The sequence below is a fragment of the Dermacentor andersoni genome, chromosome 1 (genome assembly GCF_023375885.2).
Source record: "Dermacentor andersoni chromosome 1, qqDerAnde1_hic_scaffold, whole genome shotgun sequence".
Lineage (NCBI taxonomy): Eukaryota > Metazoa > Arthropoda > Arachnida > Ixodida > Ixodidae > Dermacentor > Dermacentor andersoni.
This window is the reverse complement of record NC_092814.1, coordinates 283,955,041-283,974,346: the sequence shown is the minus strand read 5'-3', so window position 1 is coordinate 283,974,346 and position 19,306 is coordinate 283,955,041. Positions and strand designations below refer to the sequence as shown.

The window sequence follows — 19,306 nt, the reverse complement described above, 5'->3', positions numbered from 1 at the left end:
CTCAATATAAGCGCATTTAGGCTTGGCGTTTTCGCCGAGTCGCTTCGAAAAATTTAATTGCTTGCCGAGATTATTTTATTTTATACATTCTTATGCAGTTATTTAGGGGCAGGGCAAGAAAGGTTGAGGTTTGTAGACGTTTCCTATGTTCGGCTCTAAAAGTGGCAACTTGATCTGTATTTTCTTTAGTTTTTTGTATGGACTTTCCATATTCCTTAGACTAGCCTAACCAGTCAGATGTGAAATTATCGCCGGAACCAAAACGAGCAACCTGAACTTATGCTCATCCCTGTAGCGCAAATTACAGTGTAGTAGTGAGTGATGGCGAGTTATTGTCCGTACTTCCACATGTGTGTTCGGATACGGAGTAATCTTCGAATGCGAGTATGAAGATATAGTGAACACAATGTATTTTCAATTCAAACAACTGACATTTGAACGTAAATGCTTTCAATTAAATGTTTCATTTGTTTTTTGGCTAACTTTATACACGGCGCGCCGATAATTACGGATAGTTTGGGAGCACTACTTGGTTGTTTTTTATTGTTTCATGTGCTCAATGTGTGAAACTTTCACCGAAATTATTGCTATGAGAACGTGAGGATTACAATCCGGGGAAACACTTTTAAAAACAACGTCGTTCGGTATTCAACACGGGTGTAATCAAAACGCAACTTTTGTGCGGGCATGCCTATCACGTGCGAACGTGTACTGACCTTATAATACCGAGTGAACTCTTTTTTAGACCACACTGAATTTTTAAAAATCGCTTGTGGTTGATTGCGTAATTGTAGTCCTTGAGCTGAATTACTGAAAGCAGTGGACGTTATTAGCACGATAAATAAAAGATGCCTAATCGATTAGTTAACAAGAATTATCTAATTAACTTTTTAATTAATCGCTTCACGGCGCACATTGCAGTTCACGAACTGTAGCCAGTGGGTTTGCAAGGCATATCCTCTTGTGAAAATTGTCAGCATGACACCAGTTTCGAGATATTCATTCCCAAAGTGTGCAACGAAACACACGGGCGTTCCAGCTACTTTTTGTGCTTCAGTGCATAAAACGGCGGTTTGTTTAAAGAGTAAGTGAAACAATCACGCATTTCTTTTACCGCAAGCTTCGCGGCGCATATCTCGAAACCCGTGCGATCCTTAGAAGCCGTTACAAGTCAGTGTGTCGCGCAAACTCACCGACATTATATTCGTAAATTGCTATATGTGCCGTAAGGCAATTAATTAAACACATAATTAATACATTTTTGTTAATCATGCGATTAATAATTTCGATTTCTCGTGCGAGTAATGTCCGCCGCTTCGAGTACCCCGGCTCAAGGACTGCAATTACGCTACCTGCCACAGGCGATTTTTAAAAATTCTATATGGTCTAAAAAAAAGAAAAAAAAGGATACGCCCAGTATATGCGTAAGCTATATCGGGGATGATTACTGACAGTTGACTATGTTTTTTTTTATTTACTGCTTGGCGCAGAAGGGCGATATCCTCTTTCGTCCAGCGCACTATGCGCGCTCTGTCAGTCTCGCGAAGGGATCCCAGAAAGGCCGATGCTTTGCGCCACTTGAACGCCACTGTGAGGAGACCCCTGCATCGCGTCGGCAGGAAATCATTACCAATGGAGTCATGGTTCGCTTGTGACGAAGAGTCTGGCGTAGACGACGCGGGCGCGCCATTAAGGCAGCCATGGGGCTTGTAGCTCTGTGAAAAATCGGTCTAAGGCTCTGCCGTTGTGTTTGTACGTTGCAGGCCGTGGCGTAAGCCGGAGAGCCATGGCACGATGTCGACACGGGCCTGGTCCAGGTTAACACCGCTGGTCGCATTCCTGGCCGCATGCATCGTCAGCGCGCAAGGTGAGTTGAGCACACGAGTCCGGACGACCTGCATTTTGCTCGCGTATGGCCGAACACTTTCATTAGAGCTACGTCTGGGACCGAGCAAGCGAACGGAAAAGTCTCATTCAAAGTGGTCACCTGCGCGTGAGATCATTATGGCAGAAGGCAGTTGTGTCATCGTTGCTGTCTGTGCAGGTGCATACAGGTCGTCGTTAGCAAACTTTTCGTAACAGCACCCAGTGAAACAGTTCACAGCCGTGCAAATTGCTTTAGGGCCTCTTGAAAGCCAGCGACATCTTTAGGGTCTGAAAAATATCGCATTTCTAAACCAACCGCAGCTCTGTAGCGTGACTCGTTGCGGCCTCAGTGGCCGGGCCGTTCTACTGCTGACTACGTGATCGCTGATTTGATTCCCGCAATGACGGCATTCTGGCGAGGAAAAAAATAATAATCAGTCAATGACGAGAGGAAGAAGGACGGAGACAAGCGCTGACTTCCAACTCATTTTTCATCTCGAAAACAAGAGAGATCAGCTAAAGTCAGCGCTTGTCTTTTTCCCTCGTCTTATCCTTGTCTGTTTTTCGCGTTGTGAAGTTAGTATCACGAATCGCCAACTAGCGAGGCCTTACACCTTGTTGCAGGCTTGAAAATGAAATTGTGGGGTTTTACGTGCCAAAACCACTTTCTGATTATGAGGCACGCCGTAGTGGAGAACTCCGGAAATTTCGACCACCTGGGGTTCTTTAACGTGCACCTAAATCTAAGTACACGGGTGTTTTCGCATTTCGCCCCCATCGAAATGCGGCCGCCGTGGCCGGGATTCGATCCCGCGACCTTGTGCTCAGCAGCCTAACACCATAGCCACTGAGCAACCACGGCGGGTGTTGCAGGCTTCCATATCCCAGATTTTGTCTTGTGACACTATACCTCATCAACGGATCATCAAGTAATAATTTGTATAGCACGGCGTGCGACGTAATGTATGCGACCGGCCATCGAGCCATGGTCTGAGCCTGCGGTGCAAAAACTAGACGCCGAAAGTACTTGTATAGCCCATGTGTTGGAAACAAGAGCGCTTGCGTGTTAATGCATTTCCATAGTTCTACGTGCCATTTCTGTGTAGCATTTCTGACATTTGTATATTTAGACACTGAAGGCACTTCTATAGCCTATCTATAAGGATACAGGTGCATTTGGGCATTAAATCCAATTGCATTCTTATACGAGACGCCGAACACATTTGTATACAGCGTAAACGTATAAGGATTCAGCTGCCTTTGGGAAGGAATACATTTACATTCTTATACTAGACGCTAGAAACTAGGCGCTGAAATCATTTGTGTACCAAAACTATAAGAATACCGGTTCACTCTCGAATGAATGCATGGCCGCAATTTCGTAGCGATGGCTTCCGCTCGATTCTATGCCACTCGTATCATCCACCGTTCGCGGCCGGCTGATCGCATTGATAACGCGGGCGGAGCGTCGCTGATGAAGCGCGAAAAGCACGAAAAAAGAACGGAATCAGAAAAGGCATCGCTACAAAACTGCGGCCTGTGTGTGCTATAATAGACGCCAAAAATTGTATAGCCTATCTCTATGGATACAGATATAGACGTGGGAGTGAATACATTGTATCTTTATACTATAGACGCTAGAAGCATTGGTACAATTGGTACAGCATATCTGTAAGGATACAGGTGCACTTTGGAGTGACTATTTGTGAACTTTAAGGAGGGAAAAATATATGTATTGGAAGTTTTAGGTGCCAAAACCACGATATGACTACAGGGCCCGGGCACGCCGTAGTGGAGAACTGCGGCTTAACTTTAACGTGCATTTAAATCTATAGGTGCACGAGCATCTTTGCACCATTTTGCCTCCGTCGAAATGCGCGGCCGCCGTAGCCGGGGTCAAATCCGCTACCTCAATCTCAACAGCACCACGCCACAGCCGGGCTACCGCGGCAGATTACCAATACTTTCGCATCTTCAAACGGGTATGCACAAATCGGGGTGTTCCTAAGATTTGAAACATGGTACAAGCTTTGTGCGGTTAGGGGCTGATAACTTCATGGAAGAGAGCTAAAACGGGACACCATCAAAGGAGATTCAGACAGCATAAGAGAGATAGCAAAGAGAGGAAAGGCAGGGAGGTCAACCAGACGAGCGTCCGGTTTGCTACCCTACACTGAGGGAAGGGAAAGGGGGAACAGAAAGAGGAAAGCGGGATAGAGGGAACACTGTCTGTGCACGCAGCAAAGTGCTTGGAAATCAGTCAAGTCAAAGCAAGTGCATAAGAGTTCCCTTTCTTGTCGATTAGGGTAAATGTAGTGTATTAGCGATCTCTTTCTCTCTCTCCCTCTCTTTTGTTAAGGCGTCAGAAATTCTTATTCTGATGAAGCGCGACCTCATGATACTGGTTTTTGAATGTGAACGTCGATATTTCAACTTAAGTGTTTTGTTGGTGTACAAAGTATCGCAGAGTGGTCGTATACTGTAGAGAGAGAGAGAGCAAATGATAAAGGAAAGGTAGGGAGGTTAACCAAGACTGAGCCCGGTTGGCTAGCCTACACTGGGGAAAGGAAATGGCCTCACTCAATATAGAGATGACTGATGTCGCGTTTACAGGGTGCTTTGCAAAATGCGCTTGTAATTGCTTAAAAAAAAAAAAAACAATTATAAGAGTTTCTCGGGATTTATTTTACCATGGATACATGCATCATACAGAGAGACTCGAGATAGTAATTAGAGAACTAACTATGAAATTAGACTAATTAAGTCAAGCCTTGAAGCAGGAGTTCATGGGAGTTCATCCGAGTTCCTAGCCGGTTTCAGGCACGTAAATAAACTGATGTTTCTGTTAATTTCTGCATCCGAGCGTTATCGCATTTAATATAAAAAGTAACGCGATTGTGAATATTAGGGATCTTTAGAATGGGGGTAAACGTACTATAGCGTGGAGGTACTACCTGCGAATATCAGTGAAGCCGGTGAGACCTTGTGATGCTGTGGCCATCCATGATTTGTCAGAAGCTTTAGTGTATTGCACGACTCTTGCCTTCGAAACATAAACGACTCGAAAATTCCTTCGCTTAGATTATGTTGCTGTGAAAACCCCCGTTTACGCTAGCATATAAGTTCCCTTGGGTTAATCACAGTGTCACAGGATGCTACTGCCAGCACTATTGTTCCCAGACGTGTCTTCCAGTGTAATTCTACGCTATAGTAACGTCTGCGCTATCCTAAACCACTCTAATTGGTCTATTCTACAAGTGGCGTGTTAGCACTTTCGTTTTAAAGGGGGTGGGGGGCAAATCTACCGCTCTCTTCTTGGTGTGTGTGAGGTGGGGAGAGGGGTGGGTATAAGCTTAAATACGCAAGTTTTGCTACCATTTGCACATGTATACGTTGAATATTATCACGCATCGTAATAATCTTCTCTATAGGGAGGGGCTAATTACAACGAACCACCGATTGAGCTTATAATTTTGTTCATACGGATGAATCAGTCGCTTCATGCATATGAATCGATCCCCTTCATACAAAATAGGGATGCTACACTACTGTAGAAAGGGTTACTTGCGGCAGTGAAAGAGCCTGCAAAGGGGCTGGCCTGTAAACGGCAGCCAGTATAGCGTGGAGGGACACCGTAAACAAGCCGATGATCGATGGACGGCACGTAGCCACTGGCGATGGCGGTATTTGCAGAAACGATCCGAAAAAGTTATTGGTAGTGTAGTCGCCGTTCGGCGTCCCTTCGTCACATCCGGTACGACGAGTGCCTCGCCGTTTTGCGAACACGCTTAGTTATACACCAACGGTTCCTACATGAGGCTTGGTACATGAGGTATATCACTACGGCGGGTGACGTAACGAACCAACGAGCGGGCGGCTTCTCAGGAGCGCGTCCGAAACAGCGTTTTTCCCTAACCCGGCCTCGCCCATTCGCTTAAAGCGTGGTCAACGCCGACCCCTAGCGGGGGGCGCAAGGCACTGCGGGCGACGGTTCCCGCCTTCCGGGGCACGTATATACATCCGCGCAGTGCAGTCTAATAAGGCGCGCTCACGTCCGTGAATAGCGCAACACGTTCCTCGTCTAATGCTTCTTTACGACGACGGCCCGCTTACACGCAGTGCCTTCGTGAGCGAAGGCGGACGTGGCCGCGTGCGGGCGTCATTCCCGAAGGACATCCGCCGAGATCTGTTCTTTACGACCAGGGCGTCCATAGCTCATAGAGGCGAGGGATGAAGAAAGAAAAAAAAAAATAAGGAAGGCGCAGCTACAAGAAAAACGCCTAATAGCGCGCGCGAAACTTGCATTTCAGTCCTGCATGCACGCCGAGTGTGCTCAGGTGTAAAATAAGGGGTTATATACCGCGTTAGCTGCGGCGGCGGCGGCAGCGGTGTGGTGCGGCGGCATTCAAAAAAGCGCGATCGCCGGTCCCTCAACTCACGCGATCACGAACTTATGATTCGCCTTTTCTTCGAGCGCGGCGAGCGGACGGAAGCGTTCGTTGGGAGACGAGCGCCGGTCGGACGAGAACGGCACCGCGAGTAATCTCTGCGCGCCCGCCTGCTGCTCGCCTCATCACAAAGCGGCACGAGATGCGTCCGGAGGCTCGCAGAGTTCAAAGTTGAAAGCGGAGAGGAGAGGGGACCGAAGCAACCTACCTCGACCGAATGTTTGGCTGCGTCCATCGGGAGTCATTCGTTGGGAAAAGTAAACAAAAATGCGCAGTTTATGGATGTGCTCTGCGTGTTTGTGTAGTGGCCGAACAAGGCCGTTGACTCCAGACGGAATGCAGAATGGGCCTCTATCTCGCGATTCCCGGGACAAACTGTCGTCAGTCGCCCTCCTCGGCTATTAAGGATTGCGTGAGAGAACCATCTTGCATAACTTTCGTTCACGGTTTTCTTTTGTCTGCGTATACTACTTAAAGCCCTAGTTTTACGTCCAGATACTGTTGGCCGTCTTAGCCGTAACAGGGTGGGTAAAGAAAAGTTGCACGTGACATTGAAAAATAAGGTAAGAGTAAACAGAACATAAAAGATTCGATAATATTTTGGTCAACATACATATTTGTCGCAGTATGATGATGATGTTTGTAACATGACAAATACGTTGCAAAAAACATTCTAGAACTCTAGAATGTCTGAATGATAGTTACAAAATGCGTATTTCATAAACGGTGTTTAACACGTGCTTAGAAAGTATCGTTACTACTGAATATAGAACAGACAATGGTAAACAGTTTCATTCATTTATCGTTCGCGAAAATAACTGAATACGCGTACACATCCAGAAATGGGTTTGGAATTGCAAACGTGCAATGATTGTGCCCATCTTTTGTTTTTTTTAAGTGCAATGGAAACCTTACAAGTCAGAGTGTTGAATCATGTATAGCGGTAACGCGTAAAACGCCGTGGACCATTCTTGTATGAGAATGTTTTGATCTGCACTGAAGAAGTAGTCGTTCACTGGAAGCATGCTATAAGCATCGGTAGGTGTGCGTGATAGCGATTATATGCCGTCATTGGTGGGAGGCAGATGACAAGTGCGGTCGTAGCTGTGATAAATTATATTTTGGTTATCAAGCCGATGTTTCTGCGATTCGTGTTTTCCGAAATGTTAAATTATTTTTACATTAATGGCTACGTGCTTTCGTGGTATCCTGTCCAAGAGCTTTCGTCATTGACAAGTCAAGCGTGCTTAAAAAAAAAAAAAAAGAAAGCCAAGCCAAGTTCTCTAAATTGAAACTACGGCTTTTGCACGTGATACGCAGTTCAGCGTGTTGCCGTAGCCAAACGTGAGCTTTTGATTTCCGAAGCATGTCGTCTCTCGAAGATCTGAGTAATCTGGAACAATACATTTTTAGCCGCTCGCATGCGCGGTGGCAGTTTCACGCGCGTACAACAGCAACCATGTGCGCCGTCATGCATTGAGGGACTCGAGTGTATGCTGCGTGGACATTTTTAACTTTGTAGTGCGGGCATAGAATAAAGCGAAAAAGCCTAATAATATATGAAGTGCGATTTTCAAGCAATAGATATGCGGTGCCTCGCCTCACAACAGGCGCTTGCAGTATTCTCATGTACTACATCCGTAGTACCAAGGCTTCACCGCCAGTTCGCGCCACTTACTGGTTTTTGAGACGTTCTTTGCCAATTAAAAATTATAATTCCTACTTAAATCGCAAACAGCGTGCTGGATTCTATGACTCTAAATAATGGTAATTTCATTTCAATCGACGTCTCACAACACGTTCTGGCCAGTTTTCAGTCCCTTTTAAGTCTTCTGAAATGGTTAAACCTAGGTATTCCCCGCGTCAGCTTGACTTAGAACTGTTGAATTCATATCGTAATTATAATCACTAACATGCTTTGTTCTGTCTGTAATTCTCAGCATGAACGATTTCGCTTCGTTAATTTTCGTTTTCCATTTTGTGGGCCATTCTTCTACAGCTTGCTGTAGAAAAAAAAAACACTCAAAGTAAACAGAAACAGCCAAATGTGGAAAATGTGCGACATACCGAAGTTTGGACATGAAATAAACATTTAACTTCACTAGAGTCGTTTAAGAATTATCAAGCAAGCAGCAGCCTTACTGCGAGATGTAAGCCATTCTAAAAATGTGAGCGCTGTCAATTATCTGCTGCCCACAGTTTGTGCGAACACCGGGAAGCGAGACGTTATTTTGACTGGCGATTCTAAAGGTATCAGCACGAATGATCTGCACCACGTCTACAATAATCGAAACATCGGAATTGTGAATTAAATGATTAGTAATAAATCCTATAATAATCCACATTAAGTCCTATGCAACATGGTGAGTCAAAGGGAAAAAAAAACGCAATATCTATGAGAATAGGCGTGACCGCTTCGTATACGCACTGTCAGTGATGATTCTTGCAGCGTCACGTTGGATGTGTTGCAATTGCACAAGTTGTAGCACAATACGTGAGACCCCGATGTTGCATCACAATTAATGACGCAAGTGCGTGTCAAAGCAAAGTGGAGCGTAGCTGATGTAGTCCTATCAAAAAAAGAAAAGGAAAAATGGCGAGCTTTGGTAACAAATCGATTATCATATGCTATATTTAGTGCATTAATATGAACAAGGAATTTTTAGGTAACTGTCAAGGTATATGCCCAGAAATGAACGTTGCTCGAGGGGAAGAACGCGGCGCGTATAAACGTATATACAGGAGGTATATTGTTGTGTTTCTTACATAGCGAGCTTAAGGTCATAGATTGCTTCACGTATAGCGATAATTCGTTTGTCTGATATTTGTTTTTTGTTTTTCGCGCCAGAAAAAAAAAGATTATTTATATTGCGGTTCAACTTATCACAAGTATTTCGAGTCCATCGTAGTATTGAGCACAGGGTACACAAAAGACGGGGGAAAAAAAAGAAAGAGTAAAACAGAGACAGAGCGCTCTGTCTATGTCCTACCCGTTCTTTTTCTTTTTTTCATCCCGCACGTTCTGAATGCTGCGCTGAAACCTACCATGCATTCACAATTCCAGCTCGACTTATTCCGCACCTTATTAAGTAATTCTATTTTGTCACGTGACATTCATATGTGTGGAATCTGTTATGATTCAAGTCCTGGGAACGGAAACGAATTGCATCGAAATGCTTCGTATAACACAAGAAATCATGATTACATAATTATTTGGGAACATAGAGTCAGCAGTGAAGATAAAAGTGCAAGAAGTATTTCCGCTTAGCCTGCCATGTGTAAATGAGCCGCTGTTGCCGTATTTTGGATGGATAAAAAGAAAGACATGAAGGAATTATATATATATATACACACACACGCGCGTACTGTTCAGCTTAGCAAACGGTAACCCATGAGTTGTGTCTCTGTCCTCATCCGCGCCTTTGGTGCATTTATCCATTTATCGCAGCTGATATAAAAATTTAAATTATTGTTTCATTAAGAGTAACAACTGGTCGGCCTTTGGAGTAATGGGATGCGTGCAAGGTATAGACATTTCATTGCCTTTTTCTTTTTTGTAGATTTTGCCTCGCTTCCCTGGTAAATCGCTTTGTTAACCACAGTGTGTTTAGATGACTAAAGATATCGACGATAAATCAAAGAGTAGTGCGCTGGCGAGAATACGACGGGAAGAGAGAGAGAGAGAGCGTTAACCCGCGACATACGCATATGCAACGTACAGGGAGTCGTGAGAACATTCTAGTAAAACAAGATTACACTGCTCACCTTCGTCTGCACCGTTCAAGCGTCATTGAACGCATTGCCCAGTGCCGACTGACGAAGGCGTTTTCGAAATATTCTCTATTAATTAGGGAATTCCGCTGGCGTTCATGACTGAAGCACTCGGCCACAGCGAAGCACCTGGCGCGATTCACATTTAAGTTCTCATGCTCTTACAGCAGAACAACGTATACCTATCGTGGCTGCGAAACAAAGCGTGGGCACCAGGAAATACCGATCCCACATGATCACAGTGTACTGATGCGTTAAGCATTTGCATACTGGATGTACGGATAGAATATACCGGGCGACTTGGCGTCGCATCCACGAGTTGTAGTGCAAAAAAAAAAAAAAGAGAAACCAAGACAAAGCATGCGCACAATGGAGATAGGACGACATCTGCATGTCAACCAAACGATTTTGCTATTCACAGGTGTGTTTGTGATGTGCCGATTTTTAACGCTGCGAGTGCCCACGAAGCAGCCGCTTAACAGAGAGAGAGAGACAAACAGGGATAGCCTTCGCGTTACGTTCCAAAATCCTAACGAAACACCGAGGCGGTTATTCCTATATATTCGCATGGGTCCCTTATAGTATATAATACTATCATGTTATAAACTCAACATCCGGATTCTTTGATGTGAGTAGTTTTCATCGCTTGATATTACACACTTACGTCACGGTCTAGTACCGACGTTGTGGCGCCCTGCGAGAATTTTGCGGGTATTTTGATGCGGCCGAAACAATATCGCTTCCTCGTTGACAAGAACATGATTCGTGCTGCAGGCGCTGGGAAAACATCTCGCCAAACTATGTAGGAAGAGAAAGTAAACAAGCTCCTGTATTTGGAAGGACAGAAGAAAAACTTCGCACTGTTCTGTCAGTTATTGCGACATTTTCGCTTGACCCTTTTGGGGGAAACTGGTATCCGTGTTATTATACTATGCGCTGATGAAAATCGGCGATGCGACATCTTAGACCTCTCGCGTTCCACTGAAGGATCGACGCTTCTCTGACATCCTTACGAAATGACTGGTAATCCTTTTTTTTCACGCCTTTCTCTTCTTTCCGTCTTTACTTCCCCTTTCCCTGCCCCTAGTGCAGGGTAGCAAACCGGAGGCTTTAACTCTGGTTAACCTCCGTGCCTTTCTCTCTCTCTCTCACACACACGCACACACACACACACACACACACACACACACACACACACACACACACACACACACACACACACACACACACACACACACACACACACACACACACATATATATATGTATATATATATATATATATATAGCGCAGGTATATATATATATATATATATATATATATAGCGCATATATATATATATATATGCGCTGTTTAGTCTCCTACGCTGGCACTAACCTGACAACTGGCACTGTAAGATATCGCTTGTCGTGAGTGGCAGACAACTTAACAATATAACTACGCAGAGGTACAGCCATCGCAAAAAAAAAAAAAAAGAAAGAAAAAACAATGAGGTCAGGCTGGCCGTTGCCAGCAACGGTCCGATTACGATAGCCCGTGAATCTCGGCATATTAGTTCGTTGACATTCATTTCGATCACCACGATCACCAGGCATACGTGTTGGTTTCTAGAGCGAGACAGTTCGAACAAATGCTGTAGTTATTTCACTGAGTAAGGAGGTTGTCTAGCCGGCTTATGAACTCTGCGTCGATGCTCAGGCACATGAGGTCACGCTTGACGCGTGAAGGTGTTTGTGTCAAAGATGGGATATCTGATCACAAGTTACTCGTTTTAGCATGTCCTATTTCTGGCTCGCGATCACCCGTCAGACCTTCTGACACTTTTATCAGGGACTACACGCATGCGGATGATGATGCAGTGCTCTGCTATATGGAATCCTTGTTCCCATATTTTAATGAGATAAAAGACGTTAATGAGTTATGGTCACGTTTTAAAGACATGACATTTCACTGTGAACGAATTTATGTGCCTCTAAAGAAGAAACGTGTCAACAGGGACTACCCATGGATGAATCGTGATCTGATTCATCCAAAACACAAGACTAAACGCTGTCGCAAATGTGGTTACAAGAAACAGCTTCCAAGTCTAGTACAAACTTTTCAGGAAAAAATGCCTGCAGCGAGAAACCAATGCATTTCCTGCACTCTGTCCTCTTTCATGTTAGAACAACCCAAAAAATATTGGCGTTATTTGCCTAAAGGTAAAGGCGGTATCACAGAAATAAAAGCATCGGGCGTAAGCATTGATGATCCCTCCATAATTTCTAAAAAAAAAATTAACGCATTTTTCCAGTCCGTTTTTTGCGCTGACGGCGTCGCACGTACACCTGCCATCTTATGTGCTTCTTGAACCGATGCCTGAAGTAAACTTAAGCAAACACGGGATTCTTAACCTTTTGCGCAAACTTGATATAAAGAAATCACCCGGTCCTGACGAAATATCAAACGTTTTACTGAACAGATATGCGACCTGGGTGGCAGAGTATTTGTGTAAAGTATATACAATCTCGTTAGAGCCTTGTGGGATAGCCGACGACTGGCGCTCTGCGAGGATAGTCCCAATTCACAAGTCTGGACCTCCTTAAGAATTAAACAACTGCAGACCAGTTTCCTTAACATCCACAATTTGTAAGCTGTTAGAACATATTGTATTTAAGGCAATTATGATACATCTAGAAAATAACCAACTGCTCCATGACAATCAACATGGCTTTAGGTCTGGTCTGACCACTGAAACTCAGCTAGCTAGATAACCGATGATTTCGTAAATTCACTAAGTATGAAGAGCCAAATTGACGCACTGTTTTTAGACTTTTCTAAAGCGCTTGATGTTGTTGCGCATGATGATTTAGTAACTAAACTGCATGCTATTGGTATTGAACACATTCTTCGCTGGCTAGCATGCTACTTAGCTTCAAGGAAACAATATGTGGCTGTTAATGACTGCACCTCTGTTATACTAGAGATATACACTCAGGAGTACCACAATGATGGGTGCTCGGTCCAGTGTTGTTTTTGGTTTATGTCAATGATATCTATTTATCAGTGAAACTACTTGTAAAGGTCCGACTTCTTGCGGACGATTGTGCTGTTTATATATACCAGCCTAAATCAAAACTCTGATCAATTCAGACTAAATGGTGCATTGCATTCAATCAGTGTGCGGTGTGACAAATTGGGTTTGAATCTGAATACTTCGAAAATGGCGAGAATAACATTTAGTAACAAAAAAGAGTCTTTAGAATTTGCTTACACCATTAAAAGGGCTTATGTTAGAAAAACTCGGCAAGTGAAGTATTGGGTGTTACACTCACGAGTAACTAAAGTTGGGAACCCCATATAGATAGCCTTTGTAGTAACGCACTGAAAAAGCTGGCATTTTTAAAACGGAAACTACGTCATGACTCACCCGCTGTAAGGTAACAGCATACAAAGCTCTCATCAGGCCAAAACTGGCATACGCGGACCTAATCTGGTGTCCGTATCAACAACATTTAATTGAAAAAATAGAAAGGGTGTAGAACTTGGCCTTAAGGTTTATCTATTCTACCTGTTCGCGTTTCTCGAGCGTGTCAATCCTTCGCGATAGGGCAAAGATGAAAAAACTCGATCATCGTAGAATGGCGTCCAGATTAAAATGTATCCATCACCTTTACCGCCACTAACACACCTTCACTCGTTGCCGCACCCACCCGCCTTATATATACGCCCTCTCCCCTTTAGAAGAACCCCACCTATATATACTGTGGCGAAGAAAGCATATGTCGCCTTGAAGAAGACAAGTCCACTTGTCCAAACGTTGGCTCCTTCGTTCACCTTGTTCTCGTTTCGCTCATCATATTGAATTTCCATCTCCCGCCTTCCCCGTGTTTCCCTAGCTTTACCATGGTCACATTAAAATACCGCGTGAACGTCACATAACCGAGCCGTCAATGCGCTTTGACCGTACACAACACAACAAAACAGTTAGGCAACCATTCAGTTACCTAAACATACATCAATATTCCCTGTTTCCTCATGCTATTTCATTAAGCAATAAATTACCACAAAAAGTAGTTAACGCTAACACACCACAATTGTTCGTTCATCTTGTGAATAATTTTCTTTATGATTAATAGCGTCCTGCACACAAGGAAGGAAACTAATAAATTCTCGTGTATGTGTTGTATTAAAATTAGGTAAAGTGCTGAATTGAGCGATCTGTTGTGTGTTCATTGTTTATCACTACTTTGTTGTCGAGTTGCGGACTAGAACTATTGTTCCTACTTCGTACTTAATGTTGATTATTATAAATTGCAAATGTTGATGTCCCTGTATTTTTTTTATTGTTCGGTATTTTTCAATTTTTTCTATTTCTAGTTTTATTTATTACCATTGATACAACCACCCCTGCTTGGGCCCGAATAGGGCCTGCAGTATTTGTAAAAAAAAAAAAAAACCGCTCAGATTGGTTCATCGAAGCGCCTATTGACCCGATCAAGCTAGCGCCAACTGAGCTCTTGACCTAGAAAATTATATAAAATAAAAGCAAGACTCTACGGTCAAACCATTGTGACGTCAGTGGCGGGGTCAGAAGCAACAGCAGTGTGTTCCCTATTGCTGCAGCCAGCAGTAGACAGCTGGGCTACAATGCAGAGGCTTCTCGACTGCGGCGTTAGGAGGCGGCACGCGAATACGTGCGTTTAATTATTCGCAGTTCGCTGCGCGTGAACGATACAGAGCAACGCCGGATGCTTGCCGTGTGCCTTCTCAGACGCACGTGCAGCGGTGAGCGTGCGCGCCGACAAATTAATTGATCTCCTAATCTCACGCTCGAGCTCAGAATAACTGCGATCGCTTGCTTCTTGCTCGGCACCCAGCCTACCGTCACGCGGCGGTTACGCGTGCTGAGGTGCGGCTCGGTGTAAGACAGGCCCAGGCTATAGACAGTGCGAGCTGGGGCAGAGGCCCCTATAACTTGGAAATGAAGATATCTGGCCACGGACTCACTGCCTGGGAGCGTCATCTGGCCGGCCTGAATCTAACTCCGCCCTTCACGCCGCAACCTGCGCTCGATGTGTGCATCGTGTGTCAAATTCTTACGAGGCTCTGCGCGAGTGTAACGTCCACGAGAGGCAAATGATTTCAAATAACCCCCTCCCCCCCTCCCCCCCCAAAAAAATGTAAAGCGGGGAAGGTTCGCATTCACTGCGTGAGTGCTGACACAATGTACGCTCGTCACAGACCCATGTATCTTCTATCTCGGGGACTGGACGGCATGGCTGCGCCACCGCGGTGCGTTGGAGTCGGCCGCACTGCTCGGGCGGCGACGCCCGCAGCTCAAACCGCCAAGACGGTGGGCACGCGTCGTCACATTGTGCAGGGCGGTCGCTCGCTCGGTGCCCCATCGCGGCAAGTCCGTGTCCGCCCTGCACAGCGCACGAGCCACCGCAGGGTGGATCTGCGTCAAAGGCGCCTTCTGCGGCCGGCTCTTTATTCACTGGTGGCGTCTTTCTTTTTTACGGCCGCCCCTGGTGCTTCCTCTTCGCAGCGACCACGTGCTGAGCTCGGGGGGTGGGGGGTGCCCTCCCTCCGAAAACGGGTTCTCTTCTTCTGCACCGCTGGCTGTCTCGGCGCGGAAGCAGCCGGCGCAGGCCGCCGATGGTCGTACTAGTACACAGGTACGGGCACTGAATGCCCCCGATTCCTCTTTCCTGGTCCGAGCGAGTTGTTGATTCCGCCTCGCCCGCCCGACTAGTGTATGCGGGATGTGCGGCTCTTCTTCGCTCGCCTGCGCGGCGGCTTCAGCAGCCCGCGGCTTTCGTTTGCAGCGCGCCAACCACCACATCCCCTCTGCTGCTTTTATTTCCTCGGCGTGCACGGCTCATGATGCCGCCGGGACTGGTGTACGAGTACATGCGTCAAGCAGGGCTACGGAAAGGCAGTGTTTTTGCGCTTAGCGCTATATGTCGCGCCTCAACGTCGAGCTCATATATACGCTAGGTTCGAGCGCGTTTGGTAGTTTTGTTTTGTTTGACTTCCCTTACACCCAAACAAGAGCTCGGTTCAGTCTCGCAACCTATAAGCCCCGTCTGCCTTGTTTCGTCTCTGGAAATTGTAAACAGCGAAACTCTGCCGCGGGCTCAAGTTGCGTAGGAAGAGCCCATGAAAACGGGCCTACCTATTTGTCTTTGAGCGCTGTCCCGTTATGCAGCGTTATCTTCGAAACTTTTCGTCTCTTGAAGTGCGGTTGTTTGCATATTCACGAAGAGTGGGCGGACAGGGGGGAGGATGCATGGGTGGATGAATAAAAAGACGTCGGTCTGCTGTGCGCTGCGTCTTCTCGGTCTAGTAGTTCTGAAATGTGTTCGGAAACTTCCAAGCGAACACTTCCGAGCGCACACTCTTCTTCGGCGCGTCTAATCTGAAACGCGCTTAACCAAGCGTTACGTATACTACTCTTTGCCCTCATTATGGCGATAGTCTCTCTCTCTCTCTCTGCGTGTGCTTTTCTTCTTTATCTTTCTGTATCCCCTTCCCCAATACAAGGTAGCAAACTGCTTGTCTGTCTTCCGGCTAACATCCCTGCATTCTGGCATCTCATTTCTCTCTCTCCCTCTCTCTTTTATGTCGAGAGAGAGATAGAGAGAGCAATATGAATAGTTTAGCGTGTCGAAGCTTCCGCGGGCTTTTGAATTGCCCAGTGCGGCCGCACGCTGTGAGACGCGTCGGATCAAACCGTATTTTGGTGCTCTTTAACGTGCCTTCAGCTATTTGTATCCTACATTTGCTGCATATAGAGCATGATGTAGTTATGGGAAGAAGAACCGGTAATTAAGTCGGGGTCAACGAAGGCGCTCGAGATTCTGTTATTGCTGTCTGTCACCCAACACACCCCCTAACCTAACAGATCTCTTACTTCGCACAACAGAGCTCTGTTGGTTTGTTATCGAATGTCTGCAGGAGCGGTAGCCCATGGGAAAGCGATACGATTCGACAGGCGCTTTCAACGATTGATCTTATTTTTCTGGATCATTTCTCCTGTTTACTATCCGCATTATTTTTAAAAAATACATTTCTGCACTAATGCACGGAAAACGGGACTTGTTCAACCTGCACGAGCGTATCTAGGCTGACGCGACTGCCGTGTAAGTCGGATGCGTCAGCCGCACACGGCTGCCCGGCGCAGTGGCCTTCGCCAGGCCAGGTCAGAGACAGCGGGGGACATGGTGCCGCAGCGGGTGCCGTGCCCTCATCTGCCGAGCCGATTGGGAGCTTCTTTCGGTCTGACGTAGCTAGCCACCGCGAGTGGCTTCCTGCCACTGCGCGCAGCATTATGGTACACTGCCTGTCGTTCTGCCTTACAATGTACTTCGAAGAGGCGGCTGGGACTCCTAACAAGTTCAGTTGCATGGTGCCTTAGAAATAATACTCCTGAGCTCATCGCTTATTTTCGACACTACCATTTATCGCTTGCTTTAGGTATTCTTGCGGCATTGAATGTTGTGAGAAGGTTGTTTTCGCAGAATCATCTATCTGCTCACATTCGCTTTTGTAGGGCTTGTAATACTTTTTGAGATGAAAAAGAGAACGAGTTATATATATATATATATATATATATATATATATATATATATATATATATATATATATATATATATATATATATATATATATATATATATATATATAAACCGAATGGTCTTAAAAGCGGGCCTGTGAAGTCACGAAAAGACGGCCTTGGTCGAATGAAATTGAGAAAGGAACATGCCAGGTCACTGCGTCCAGTGCGCCAAGCGCATCCAGTGGGTGGTGATGAATCCGGTTATCAGCGCCATGTGACGAAAGCATTTTACTCTGGTGTCGTGCAGCAGCGCTAGACGCTGGTGACTCTACTAGACGCCGACGTGGTAGGTTTAATGCTCCGTTACACAAACGCTCCCCACATAGTCGCAAAGTTGCTCGCTAACGTGATCTCCGGCAAAGTTTCTCAGGAAACACGCCAGCAAGGCCTTGGCCTTAACCTTTACAATGGTACGTTCCCAGGCGTCCGTCGGGACCGACAGCCAAAAGGTTGCGTAAGGCATTTCGAGTGCAGCAAGTTCTTGCGTTTCGAGTGTCACGCTCTCTCTCCGTCTATTCGAGGCTCTTGCCATTGTTTCGGTCCTGCGACGCCTGGCGTTTAGGGACCCCTTCTTGAGCGGTTCTATTGTTCTTCCTGGAATTTGCGACGCGAGTAAAGCACGAACTTCTACTGCGGACGCCTGTTCTTTGTTATCTCCGTGTTAGTACCTTGTACCAATCATGCTTCCGTCCCATAGCCCAGTGCTGCAGGGCAGACCGGGGCCTCCATTGTATATTAATATTATGCGTACATATAACAGTTTAATGTTGCGTTATACGCCACAGCAGTCCTTGTACGCCGTGTTCTTGGGAACACTTTTTGCTGCGACAGCAGTGACTAGTTGAGAAATATGGGTATGCAAGTGAAACATATGTAAGGCAGCCAGGCTACGGCACTACCACTTTAGTGGATCTACAAAGAATACGAAGGTTCGGCACGTGCATATACCGTTGCGCCCAGGCTCGGGGCACTCGTGAGGCTCGGGGCACTCGCGAGGCTCGGGGCACTCGCGAGGCTCGGGGGATCACCCCTGCTGTGAGGTGCTGCGTTTAGGCGAAACAAATACCGCTATGCTTTTAGTTGAAGGCGTTCACCGAGCCCTCCGCCGTGGCTAAGGACGGTCGCGGGACGCGCTTGCGAGATGCGCTTGCGAGGTGCTAGGAAAGACTGCGCCTCCCCCCCCCCCCCCCCCCGTCCAGTAACATTTTGTGCTCTCTTGTTACATACTTAGTAGGGGCACGCTGTTGAATGATGCTGGATTACAAACAAACAAACAAACGAACAAACACGCACGCACACGCACACACACATGTAGACATAAGGCTTCACGTGAAAGAAATGTCATTTACACATAATCAGTGTCGCACGATGGTAGACCTATATGCTGTCGCATACAGTGTTTTAGGCGCAAGACACGAGTATGGTACACGAGTACTGCTAACCGTGATTGGATCACCCGCGGTGACTATCTTTTACAAAAGAAGCCGACTTGGCTTCTAGCATGTAGCCCGATCTTTAACGCGATTAGCATTCTTTGCCTACTTTAGGCACTGTCTGTCTGTCTGTCTGTCTGTCTGTTGTTATGATTGGGGCCTCAATCCCATCACTCGTGATCCGT

At 46.0% G+C, this 19,306-nt stretch overlaps 1 protein-coding gene across 2 annotated transcripts in view; it reads left to right on the top strand.

Annotated features, from left to right (window-relative positions):
* The window catches only part of Cad88C (cadherin 88C), a 170,368-nt gene that overhangs the window by 100,792 nt on the left and 50,270 nt on the right, over positions 1-19,306 (top strand). For both annotated transcript variants that reach the window (XM_050196665.3, XM_050196663.3), the window contains exon 2: positions 1,764-1,867. In XM_050196665.3, the coding sequence (XP_050052622.2) occupies positions 1,795-1,867 (73 nt within the window). In that variant the 5' untranslated portion in view covers positions 1,764-1,794. The remainder of the gene's footprint in view (positions 1-1,763; positions 1,868-19,306) is intronic.